Here is a 13691-nt window from a genome sequence, read left to right on the forward strand (position 1 = left end):
CAGGCTTCCCACTGAGCAGGGAGCCCAACATGGAGCGTGATCCCAGGACCATGGGATCATAACCTGGGCCGAAGGCAGACCTTAAGTGACTGAGCCACCAGGTGCCCCTATAATGGTTTAATTAATGACATTTTTGCATAGAAATGTTAAAATTCTAAAAATTTTGTGCATGTGAAGAGCTCATAAGTCAAATTATAAATCATTTTAACTTCCTTGGGATATGCATTAATGTGAAATTCCAAACAAATCAAAACATTATTTCTACTAGTATAGGCATTTTGTAGTAAGCAAATATTTAGGTAGAAACTAGTACAAATATAATTGTTCCCATTGAAAACACTGCCTAAAATTGTACCTGATTTCTCTCAGACATAAGAAAATCAATTCTTCCCCCAGGCAGTCCAAGTTCAATGTAAGTTTTTACTAATCGGAGATCTGCACTGTTACCTAGAAAATGAAGAAAATGAAAAATTATGTCTAAGGGATAAGATAAAGTAAAATGTACAAAGTACATCATCACATATTTAAAGACAAATATATGATCTCTGTCAGTTTTGAAAAGACAATGCACTCTGAAACAGTTCTCAATTTTCATGTCAAGGCTGTTTTCAATTAGCCAGGCAGTATTTTTCAAGTTTGTTTCTTAGGAATTTTGGTCACATTGATGCTTTTGCTTTCCTATCTGATGGTGTATGGTGTATTTATTAATTGTCAGCTGTGGAGACTGCTGAGTGCGGTCGCTGTGAATGACTGATGGAAGTACTCCTTCCATCACTACTATAGTTGACTATTTAACAAGCCTTGAATACATTTTTTAAGACTTATTTGAGAATTTTAAAGATTTATTTATGTATTTGAGAGAAAGGAGTGGGGGGGGGGGAGAGGGGCAAGAAGGACAGAGAGAGAGGGAGAGAGTCCCAAGCAGACTCTGCACTAAGTGTGGAGGCCAATGCAGAGCTCGATCTCATGACTCTGAGCCAAAATTAAGAGTGAGATACTTAAGGGCTGTGTCACCCAGGTGCCCCTTGAATGCATTTCAGATTTAGATTTAACTTGTTCACTTTCTTTTGGTGGGTCTTGCAACAGTTGAATTAGAAAGAAAATTTCGGGCAGCCAGGGTGGCTCAGAAGTTTAGTGCCGCCTTCAGGGCGTGATCCTGGAGACCCGGGATCGAGTCCCATGTCGGTGCATGGAGCCTGCTTCTCCTCCCTCTGCCTGTGTCTCTGCCTTTCTCTGTGTGTATGTGTGTCTCTCATGAATAAATAAATACAATCTTTTAAAAAAATTTCATTTAAATAATCTGAGAGAGTTTAATTACTAATTTAAAAGATGTCTATAAATATTGAAGACCTATTCAATATAATACATAATTTTAAAACATAATTATTACCTTTAAAAAATTAGTTTAGTGGCTTTTGGTTAATTCCTTTGGTTTAATTAGGAATGTAGACATGTTATCAATTTCTATTCTACCCTTCCAATATTTGTATCTTTTAGGTATTTATGCATGGATAGAGATAATTCTTTTATTCTTGATTTTACAAGGAATGCTACTAGGGCTTCACTACAAAGTTTTCTACTAGCTGAGAATATATATGCTATTTAAAACTTAAAGTTTGGTGCTTAATTGTCAAAACCGGAATGGACATTGAATTTTATCAATAGCTTCTTACTTAATTCATGAATATGGGTATATTTTATTAATGAATTTTCTTGTATTTACTTACCTTTGCATTCTGGGAATTAAATCCTGGTTGTTACAGTGACTTAATACATTGATTCAATTTCTTAGAAGTTTTTTGGGGCAATTAAAAGCTTTTTTATTTACTTCTCTATTTACTTATTTCCGTAATATTGCTAGAGTTTTATTAAGTGTATTTATGTCAGATTGATCCACTATTCTCTGGGGTGTGGGTATGATACCTTTTCCAGATTTGGTAACAAGGTTAGGTTAATGTCAAACAATAAAACGAGCTGCATTCCATATTTTTTCCCTCTTATTCTGGAACAACTTATCTAACATAGAGGTAATGTGCCTATTAAAAATTTCAAAGAAGAATGTGCCAGAGATTCCACAAGAAGAAGAAATCTTCCACAAGACAAGAAGTCTTTCTTGGGTGATAATCCTTTGAAATTTATTAGTAGGGTGGTTGGTGGGGGGAAGAGATTAGTTTTGGACACATTTTATTTCTTGAGAGTCAAGTTCTTTTTTTAAAGAAAAATCTTCAATTTCATGACAATTTACTAGCTTAGACCTGTGTTTAGGATTTTTATATCTATAAAATCTTTAATTTGTTCTTACAGAATGATATAATATAGTAATCATCTGCTAGTCTAGAGATATTTGGCATTTTCTAACATAGTTCCTAATAATTGAGGGGAAACAGTCTGTTGAGTAACCAAAATGGCTGGGATAAAACTATAGCACCAAAGCCAGGTATTTAGAATTTAAATTATACCCTAATAAATTAGTGAATCTTCAATTCTTAGGTACTGATTTTCCTAGCTCATAAGGTTTAGAGGTCTAAAAGAACACTAGGCTAACGATCAAAAGGAAACAAAATGATTGCCATGAGGCAACTGCTGACAGAACCAACAGAAGACAGAAAAACCCAAAGTTAAAAGAAATAAAATTTTGGTACATGGATGGATGTCAGTTCCATGGAAAATTTACTTAAAAGGAAATCTAATATTATACTTAGCAAAGTTAAGCATATTTCTGTTTTAGAATGTATTTCAGATTCAATTAATTTAAGCAATTTAAAATATTTTCAGTTCAAAGATTAAATAAAACTAAATGAAACCTATTAGGCAAAGAAAATATATTGAGTTGCCATGGATTATATCAATAGTGAGGACATACCATCTAAACCATGCACACAGACAATGAGATGTACTCCATCTTCAGAACTATCCTCTTCTTCCATGCTAAAATAAGGGACTGAGGATGCCAACAGAGGAACATCACTGTACATGAACCCAGGAAGTTTAAGTTGCTTCAATTCTTCTTTTGCCTGAAGAAAGCTGAAGCAAAATATTATAGGAGATACTCTTTACTATTATATTCAGTTTTTAGAACCCAAAGGACAATATGCTGAATTTAGGGAACTGCAGAAGAGGAAACCAAGCAAATACTAGGTTTTAAAATAATGAAAATATGCAGGATCACCTAAATTACTTAGAAATCAGAGAGTAATTTTCTTTGCTATTTTAAGTACATGTCCTGTCCAAATACAATGAATACTTCAAATTTGAAATCACTTAAAATATTATTTTAAACTTGAAATCAACTAAGAAAATATTAGGAGTGAAGTTATACTTCCTACTAAGTTTTATATTATATAGAAAAGCTGGGAGAAGTACTGGAAGGATGACGATCTGATGCTTATTCTGTAATCAAATCCTAGCCTCTTTGCTTCTTTTTAATCTAATATAAATGGAAGGTAAGGAGCTGTTCTACAAAGTCTAACATTGAGAATGGCAGTTATATTTCTTAGTAGATTAAGTTATTTATATTTTTCCTCCAGAAATAACAATAAAAAGAAACAGAACCAAGAGGGGATATGACTAAATATAATTGATGGCAGACATTCATTCAATGAGTGACAAATCTAATCAAAATTAAAAAAATTATCAACTATTTTAACACTGCATCATTTGAACTGATAAAAGTAAAACTCAAGAAAGCTGATGAGCCCTATTAAACTGAGTAAGATACTCTGAAGACCTAAATTGTTTTCATCAATGCCTTAGAAAAGTTTGAGGTAGCCAGAAGGTGGTAATACCTTCAATCATCCTGCATATTACAGTTCTTTAATAGGCCATTATCACCTCACTGCTTTCCCTAGCTTTAGGGACTGTGAGATCTTAGCTATACATAGAAATCAGAATAATCTAGGAATTTGGAAAATCTATTATAGACATGCCCAGATCTTTCATCCCAGGGATTATAATTCCAAATGGAATAAGGTAGAAGAATATTTTGAGAACCAGCGCCATGCTAGTAAACCTCTATCATCCTCAAAATTTTTCTGAACATTTAGCTTGTCCATGAATCTTAAGTCTGGAAGCCACTGACTTAGCTGAGATCATCTGGGTCTGGTAGATTTAGGAAGTTTCTACTAACTTATTATTCATTATCTAACATTGCCCTTATTTGCTGGATGCACTTGTAGAACCTAACCTGTCTGGGAATTAATGGGGGAGAAATGTACTGGTGAAGAAAAGTTTCAACCTCAATTATTCCAAACATCTAACATGTAACCACCAGTGGAAAATTTGTATCAAAAATATCTAGCTTATAGAACAAGACAATCAGATGAAGAACTACAGGTCTGTCAAAAACTATATTGAGTTCCTTTCTCCATTTTAAGTAGCTAATCAAAGAAGCACTTTTTGTATTACAGAAACGAGACCATGAAATATATATTTTATCAGATATATATATATATGTATATACACACACATCTCATCAGAGACATATATGTGTGTGTGTGTGTTCTATAATATATTTAGTAGCACATGTTATTGTGCTCCATTACTTACGCTTGTATTTGAGGTTTTGGTGAATTTTCATACCAGGAAACTGATGAAGCAAAGTTGTAAGAAGTGCTGCATGGCTGTTTTGTAATGGCATCAAATTTACTTTTAGAAGAATACTTAACACTACAAGGAGACTCTCGTGGTGCAGATGGGAAGGACAAACAACCAGAAGTACAGACAGCAGGCATACTGATACCATCCTTCAGATAGTCACTGTTTATTTTTTCAGATTTTCTAAGTCTTTCTTCTTCTAGCACATCTCTGTTCATATAGTGAGCATTGGCTTTCTCATCCAAAGCTGAATAATCTGTTTCTTCATAATACCCATTTTGAACCATCTGTTGATCCTGTTCTTCCTCCTCATCCCCTTGACCCTGTTCCTGATGAAGATTACTAATTTCTTTCTCAGAAATTTTCTTCTGAGGGCTAACTGAGTTGCTATACCTAATAGCACATGTGTCAGAAATATCTGTACTGCTGTGAGCGCCAAAATAATTTTCCACAAGCCCTTGTTTTACCATATCAGGACTGGCTGAAAGAGGATCATTTGTACCCAGATGAGTTTCATTTTCAACTGTTTGGGCTTCTGAACTTATCTGTTTGAGATTTAAGGTATCATCATCTTTTCTTTTCACAGTTTCATCTTCTCTAACTTCTGTCTTAGTAGAAACAGAACCTGAAACAACACAAGGGGCACCTAAACAAACCAGTGTTGAATTTAATGTAATTGCTGTCCCTGCAGAGGTATTAGATTTATCAGGACCCTGGGAGTCTTTACACATAGCGTCCAAGTTAGGTTTGGAGCTGCAACTACTTTTCACATCACAGGAAGTATCTTCATCTGAAAAAACAAATTGCAAAGGGTCTTTAGTGCTTGAATTTAAGGAATGTATTGCTATAGTTTCATTGTCCAAATGCCCCGAAAATACGACACTCTGCTGTTGCAAAATAATACTTGACTTTTTACTATTGTCGCATTTTGGCAAGTCAATTGTTCCTAGATTTAATAATGTTTTGCTATCACTTAGGTGGCATTCAGGCACAAAAGATTTCTTAGAATTTTCATCAGGTGACAGTTCATCATCAGAAGGTAGAGAGTTTATGGATGTCAAAGATGACTGTATTTCACTTAAAGCACTTGTACTCTCAGTACAATGACTTCCTAAGGAAAATTTTACATTACAGTCAGGTTTCACCAAAAGCTGAGGAAATAATCTTTCGTTATTGTAAGGACCTTGCCCTTGCACAGTTTCAAATATTACATCAGGGTTTGGATGTGTTGCAAAAGAACTTGGTTCACTTTCAACACCTGAATCTGAAAATCTAGACGAGGCATATGCGGCATTAATATCTGGTAACTTAATTGTATCTCCACTTACTACAACATGATATTCTTTTGTAGAAGAAGCAGGTTGATTACTTCTTAACTTAGCTAATGATTCTCCAATAGAACGGCACTTTGCTTCCTGCAAAGCTTCCTTTTCGAGTGTTATTTCTATAGATTTAGATTTACCATTAGATTCTAAGGACTCAAGGTTGGGTAGTTGTAAACTATCCACAAATATTTCATCTGGTTGAAGCTCTGTCCAAGGTCCTATTTTAACAGTTATTTTCTCTCCACTGAAAGGATCCTTATTACAGGGCTTTACTTCAATTGTTCTAACTCCTGAAGATGGGGTTGTTTGATGATCAGGGCAATCGTCTGATGAACTTCTGGATGCCACATTGTGTTCCACTTGTGTAATTTCACTATCATCCTGGGAGATATCAAGTTTACCTGAAATGGACAAATTTGCACAAAGATTTAGGCTGCCAGAGTTCAAAGGATCAAACAGGTCTGGTTGCATATTTTCAATATCTGGAGACTTTTGTTCAGTTCTCTCTGTATTAGTTGGCAAAAAGCTAGCTTCCTTTTGACTTGTCTGTCTGATGTAGGTCTTTAGGTCAAAATTATATCCACATATTGTGGGATCCAGACCTTCCTTCTGACTATGTGAAGGATTGCCTTCAAAGCATTTAAAGAGATCATTTGATGCTGTACTTTTCAAACATTTGTAGCCTACCAAAACCACAGAATCCTTAGAGTTCTGTTTTATTATTTTTTTTGTGTTTTCAGGTTTCATTGTTTTCATGAGCTTAGTAACCTTAACCTTGGATTTATTTGATTCTTCATTTTTTCCTTTTAGAGATTTTGTTAGCTGCTTTTCACCTTCTGTATACCAAAAATTGGAGGCACCAGCAGGTCTGACTTTCAACTCTGGGCTAGAAAGTCCAGCTATAGAGCTTTCTTCAGTCTCATATTTATCCATTCTACTGGACTCTGATCTCTGAAGATTCTGAATTCCCATCCAGGGTGCATCTAAGTCTTTTATCCAAAGAAAAAAAGATTCAGGTTTAAAACAAGGTGTGAGAACTCAAATGATTAAGACTACATTTACTGACTACAGCCTTCTAATATCTTCAAAGATAAATAAAACTGGAGGGGAAAAATGGCCCCACATTAGGGAATGGTTTTATATATATTAGGAAGAACATATTGTAAATGACACACACAACTTACATATTTTAGGTTATACTTACCTTCAATAACTGAATCTAAATACCTATCTTCAAAGATTATAGGTAAGGAATTGAGATCTCCATCTAATTCACTACATTCAATAGGTAGAGGTGGGAGAGAGCTGCAGAAGGAAGTATTTTTGATAGCGGTGCACATCTGTAGATGACTCTGAGCACTGAAAAATATTTCTTTATGTCAGACTGTAATTTAAAAAATTATACTCAATTCTTCTTTATAGACTCCACTCCCCCCTTCCCCTCACCCTTCCTATTCCCCTTCCTATAGATACACTTCCTTATGAAAGAGCTCTTTGGCCAGAGATAAAAACTGGTACAATGAAAATTATGGTTTGTTGACAATAAATTATTGACTTATAAAATTATGGTAAACTATTTTCTATTATATTCTTCTATACTTTTTAATGTTATTTCAAAATGAATTATCTATGCTTAATGTCTGAATTTACTAATTTCCTGAGAATAGCATATAGGAGAAATGTCAAAAGCTCCAAAAATCTCCTAATGACTTGATACAACTGGAAAAAAAAATATTCCATTTCTACTGCTGTACTTTATTTTACATATATTGGTGAATATAACTAACAGCTATTTAAGAAAATCTTTTTTTTTTTTTTTTTTTTAAAAAAAGGGACACACCTGGGTGGCTCAGCGATTGAGCATCTGCCTTTGGCTCAGGGCATGATCCCAGAGTCTGGGGATCAAGTCCCACATCAGGCTTCTTACATGGAACCTGCTTCTCCCTCTGCCTGTGTCTCTGCCTCTCTCTCTCTCTCTGTCTCTCTGTGTTTCTCATGGATAAATAAATAAAATCTTTAAAACAAACAACAACAACAGCAACAACAGCTATTTAAAACAAGGGATATTACTTTCTAATACATAATGCTTTTTAAAAAACCTTTTCTTATGGAAAATTTCAAGCAAATTAAATAGAATAGTATAATAAACTCCATCACTCAGCTTCAACAATTAACATTTAACAATTAACATTAGCTTTTCTTGTTTTATTACCTGTACTTGCTGCCTACTACCCACACTTAATTATTATTTGTAGTTTTTTGAGATAAAATTTATATGCTTTGAAATGCATAAATCTTAGCTGTATGGTTTTGACAAATGGATACATAATCCAAAATATTTCCATCTACTCAGAGAGCTCTCTCATGTCTTTCTAGTCAAACTCCCAGCCCAAGTCAACAAGACAACCACTGTTCTGACTTTGTTCCACCTTAGTTTTGCCTGTTCCAGAACTTTATACAAATAGAATCACGTATTTACTCTTTATGTCTGACTTCTTTTACTCAGCACAATATTCTCAAAATATTCTTTAAAGCCAAAGAAAACTAGATCTAAACATACTCAGAAAAAATGGAAAGCATCTATTCTGGATATTTTCCTGTAAATCACTTACATAACAAAAAGGTAGTATGAGTCAGATTGCTGGTGAAAATCTGTAATATGTAATGATGAATATAAGAGATGAATATAAGAGAATATAAATGATGAATATGAATATAAGAGATTCCGATCTGTGAAAATAAAGATATAAGGCTGGAGCCAGAGCTGTATGGGACTACCAAAATTACCGTAGGCCTGACAGGGTTTGGGGAGAATAGGGCAATATGCTTCTTTCTGTTAGGTGAATGGGTCTTCCATGAATTCATAAAATTAAAACAAATTTATTTAAATAGGGAATTTCTGAACTATAAATTCTAATTCCTTCTATTGTAAATATCATATACTCTGTGTGATAAATTCTGAGATAGATATCTTACATAAAAGGAGGTAAAAATCACTTTAACTATGGAGCTATACTACTCACTGAAGTTCCTGGTATGCAACAGCAGCTTCTCTCGGATGTTCAAAACAAAAGAATGCTTCAGAAAATCTGCGTACCTAAAAAAATCCAAAAGGGAATATGAATAACATAGCACAATTAAAAGGTCAACCAATGGTAGGAAAAGATACCTCCCTCCATTAGACCTTTCATAACCACCCCCATATAAGAATTTATCTCCTGCCACATTGCTAAATTGCTGTATGAGTTCTAGCAATTTTGAGGTGTAATCTTTTGGGTTTTCTATATACAGTATCATGTGAGACAAGAATCCATCAAAATCCTAGAGGATAACACAGGTAGCAACCTTTTTGAACTTGGCCACAGCAACGTCTTGGAAGACACATCTACAAAGGCAAGGGACCAAAGGCAAAAATGAACTATTGGGACTTCATCAAGATAAAAAGCTTCTGCACAGCAAAGGAAACAGTCAACAAAACTAAAAGATAACCTACAGAATGGGAGAAGTTTTTTGCAAATGACCTATCAGATAAGGGGCTAGTATCCAAGATCTACTAAGAACTTATCAAACTCAACACCCAAAAAACAAACAATCCAGTCAAGAAATGGGCAGAAAACATGAACAGAAATTTCTCTAAGAAGACTTTCACATGACCAACAAGCACATGAAAAAATCCTCCACATCACTTGCCATCAGGGAAATACAAATCAAAATGAGATGCCACTTTATACCAGTGAGAACAGCTAAAATTAACAAGACAGGAAACAACAAATGTTGGCAAGCATGTGGAGAAAGGGGAACCCTCTAGTACTGTTGGTGGGAATACAAGCTGGTGCCGCCACTCTGGAAAAGTGTGGACGCTCCTCAAGAAATCAAAAATAGAGCTACCCTATGACCCAGCAATTGCATCACTGGGTATTTATCCCAAAGATATAGATGTAGTAAAACAAAGGAATACCCACACCCCAGTGTTTATAGCAGCAATGTCCACAATAGTGAAACTGGAAGAAGCTAAAATGTCCTTCAACAGAAGAATGGATAAAGAAGTTGTATATACATACACACACACACACAATGGAATATCACTCAGCCATGAGAAAGGATGAATACCTACCATTTATTTTGATGTGGTTGGAACTGGAAGGTATTATGCTGAGTGAAGTAAGTCAATCAGAGAAAGACAATTATCATATGGTTTCACTCATATGCAAGATATAAGAAATAGTGAAACGGACCATAAGGGAAAGGAGGGAAACTGAGTGGGGAAAAGTTAGAGAGGAAGACAAACCATAAGAGACTCCTAACTCTAGGAAACAAAGGATTGCAGAAGGGGAGGTAGGTAGGGGGATGGGGTAAATGAGTGATGGGTATTAAGGAGGGCACAGGATCAGATGGACGCTGAGTGTTACACTGTATGTTGGCAAACTGAACTTAAATTAAAAAAAAATAACAAGAACAAACAAAAAAAGAATTTATCCTCTTTCCTCAACGTTCTGGATCTGGCTCAGAGGCAGCAGAGTCCATTGCTTCTGCTAGGAGGGGCCAGATGTGTGTGTTGGGAGAAACCCAACAGAAACCCCTGTTTTAGTACTGTATGAAATAAAAGAAACAAAAAAATGTGAAGTGAGAAATTTAGGTCTACATTATGGATCTAAGATATACTCTCCTTGAAGACTGGGATTCAGTTGGTCTTACTGACCATTAGGTCCTAGTACAAAGAACAGTGCTCAGCCCATGGAAAAAAAAGAATCAGCCAGTATTTGTATCAAGCTATGTGTCAGGTATGCAAGTATATGCCAACTGAACTGACTGACCAACCTACTGGCATTATGACGCTGCACTTCACCTTTGAGCCTCAAATGACTTATTTTCAAATTACATCTAATACTTGTTCAACATTTGAGGTTATTGTGAAGAACAAACAAGATAATGTATGTGACTGTAGTCTGTAATCTGGTAAGTGTATATAAATATAAGCTATTATAATTGCCATTATAATATTCATTGTATTTTTCCTTAAAATAATTATATACGTGAATTGTCTCCAATCCTAATGTGTAATATTCTTTAAGAGTATGAAATATATTTTGATGATTTTGGTTATCTCTCAAAACATCTATCTTGGTATGTTATAGCAGCAAGTACTTAATAAATACTGGTCAAGTCTAGCTGAATATTTCTTTCATCGTATTTATTTTTTTCTAAAGATTTTATTTATTTATTCATGAGAGACAACAGATTGAGAGAGAGAGAGAGAGAGAGAGAGAGAAAGAAAGAGAGAGAGAGGCAGAGACACAGGCACAGGGAGAAGCAGGCCACATGCAGGGAGCCCGAAATGGGGCTCGATCCCGGGACCCCGGGGTCATGCCCTGGGCCTAAGGCAGGCGCTAAACCCACCCAGGGATCCCTTCATATTTATATTTTGATCCTTTCATTTCTAATTATTCAAGGAAAGGCTCTGTCAGCTATTGGAGCAGTATGAAGCAACAGTAAGGAGATGGAAAAGATATTTTGTTTGGAAGGTATAGGGAAGAGAGACAAATTATAATATATACTAAGATTATATTACATCTAAGATTCTTTTCTAAAAGGGAATATGATTTAGGATTCTTTGGTTTTAAACAGAAAACAAACTGGAGATACATTTTACTAAAGATTTAGCCAGTTGAATTTCTGACTTACTAAACTTGCTTCCCTAAGCAGATGAGACTGGGTCTTTAGAGAAACGAGTCAATGAGGGAGTTAGGGAGAGGAAGGTATGAGGCATCTATGAGAAGAACGGAATTTGTGTCTGTACTTTCAAATACTATCCAATTGTTTCTTCTTCTCTAACACTAAAGGAAAGATGATGAAAGATTATCTGCCAATCCATCTATCTATTAATGAGAGATGTTTTTTTCCTGAGGGCTATAAAGTGTGAAGAAATACAGCCTGAAGCCTTCTGGATTTCTGCAGTTGTAGCTGGGCCTGCAAAACTGGCTAGTTGGATTTCTTTCTCTCCTTCCCTTCTCTGATTCCTACAATCATAACTATATTTCTTTTTTTGTTTTTAAAGATTTTATTTATTTGAGAGCGAGTGAGCAAGCAAGCAAGCAAGTAGTGTGGGGGAGGGGGAAGAGGTGGAGGGAGACGGTGAGGGAGAGAATCTCAAGCAGAATCACTGGAGTGTATATCCCTTGAGACTCAGGACTTGATCTCAAGACCTTGAGTTCATGACCTCAGCTGAAACCAAGACTAGGACACTTAACTGACTGAGCCACCTAAGTAGCCCATTAACTATCATTTCTTGATAGCATTCAATCTACCAGTCTCTATGATAAGCACTATATTTTCATTCTGCTATATTTAAACTATATAAAAACTCTATGAAGTGGATATGTCTTCGTTTAACAAGTGATGAAACAGGGAGAAAGTGCTTAACTACTTGGCCAAGATGACATAGCTAGCAAGTAATAAACATGGGATTCAAAAAAAGATTTAAGAAATTCCAAATCTTGTACTTCAAACCACTTACCTCTTCCTTCCTGCATAAAGATGCCTTGTTAACAGAAAGCCTTTCCTTTCCTCTATGTGCCCACACAAAATTCTTTATCTAAGTTTTCTGCTGACATAATTTTGTCCTATGCAATGTGTAATGAATAAGCCTATTATATGTATTTTGTGGCCATAACTAAGGTATGACTGCCACCTGATGGCAGCACCACTTAATTTCGAGCAAAACACATATATAGAAAAAATATTAAATTTACAAATTCAAACTTAGGATGAGTAAATATATATGTGTATATATTACCATTTTGGTATATATGTTTGTAAAACAAATTTTGTATATATACTCAATTTTTAAAAATTCACTTATTTGGCAATATCAACTTTTCAAAATTTAGCAGACAGCTAGAAGATTAAAAAAAGCCTCTGAGCATTCACAATGGGTATTTATCAATGCTTTACAGAGTTAAAGTTTACTTTATCTGTGTTCACCCTAATGTTGCTTAAATTGCTAAATAGTATTTATTATAGTATAAACTTATTATACTATAACAATATATTAGTATTTGTATGACTAGTGTATAATAAAATCATAATAGCACTTATTGTAGTAATTATAATAAAATTTATTATTAGCATAATTATAATACATTAATAATATGTTTATTATAATAATTTTATACACGCCTATTCCAGGTTATATTCAAATCTTAAGTGCAGAATCTAAATGTCAGATAGATCATATTATCTATGTTGACTTGAAGCAAATAGTCACCTCACAAATAAACAAATGTTTATTGAACAAATATTCCTTAAGTTCTTACACTGTATTCTTGGTAGGATACTTTAAAGCCCTTTATATACACATGGTTATATTACATACAACTCTACCTGGCATAAGTTATTTACTTTTCCATACACAGCATATTAGAAGAGAAAATGAGACAAAGGAAAAAGAAGAATTACAGAATATATACACTATATATAAGTATACATAAGTTTACTAGGCAGTTATAAGAAGAGAACTTGATACTGAAACAAAAAGGTACCCCTTTAAATACATAAACCTAGAATATTACCATATAAAGCAGACAAAATAAATTAAAAATATAACTTGGATTCCTTTAATGGAGGATCTAATATCTAGACTATTTTCCTTAAAGATTTATTTATTTCTTTCAGAGAGAGAGTGAGTTGGGGGGAGGAGCAGAGAGAGAGCAAGAGAGAATCTGAAGCAGACTTTGTACTGAGTGCAGAGCCCTCTGTGGAGCTTGATCTCAAGAC

The 13691-nt window shown here is 34.7% G+C and overlaps 1 protein-coding gene across 13 annotated transcripts in view; it reads right to left on the reverse strand.

Annotated features, from left to right (window-relative positions):
• The window catches only part of FAM135A (family with sequence similarity 135 member A), a 132489-nt gene that overhangs the window by 21048 nt on the left and 97750 nt on the right, over positions 1–13691 (reverse strand). For 6 of the 13 annotated variants that reach the window (XM_077903475.1, XM_077903474.1, XM_077903472.1 and 3 more), the window contains 5 exons: positions 8942–9015; positions 7123–7277; positions 4546–6907; positions 2864–3024; positions 356–447 (listed from right to left, as the gene is read on the reverse strand). In XM_077903475.1, coding sequence (XP_077759601.1) covers positions 356–447; positions 2864–3024; positions 4546–6907; positions 7123–7277; positions 8942–9015 — 2844 coding nt within the window. Of the gene's footprint in view, positions 1–355; positions 448–2863; positions 3025–4545; positions 6908–7122; positions 7278–8941; positions 9016–13691 lie in introns of those variants that run through there. The other 7 variants (XM_077903483.1, XM_077903482.1, XM_077903479.1 and 4 more) reach the window with 5 other exon arrangements.

This window comes from Canis aureus, chromosome 7, assembly GCF_053574225.1.
Source record: "Canis aureus isolate CA01 chromosome 7, VMU_Caureus_v.1.0, whole genome shotgun sequence".
Classification (NCBI taxonomy): domain Eukaryota; kingdom Metazoa; phylum Chordata; class Mammalia; order Carnivora; family Canidae; genus Canis; species Canis aureus.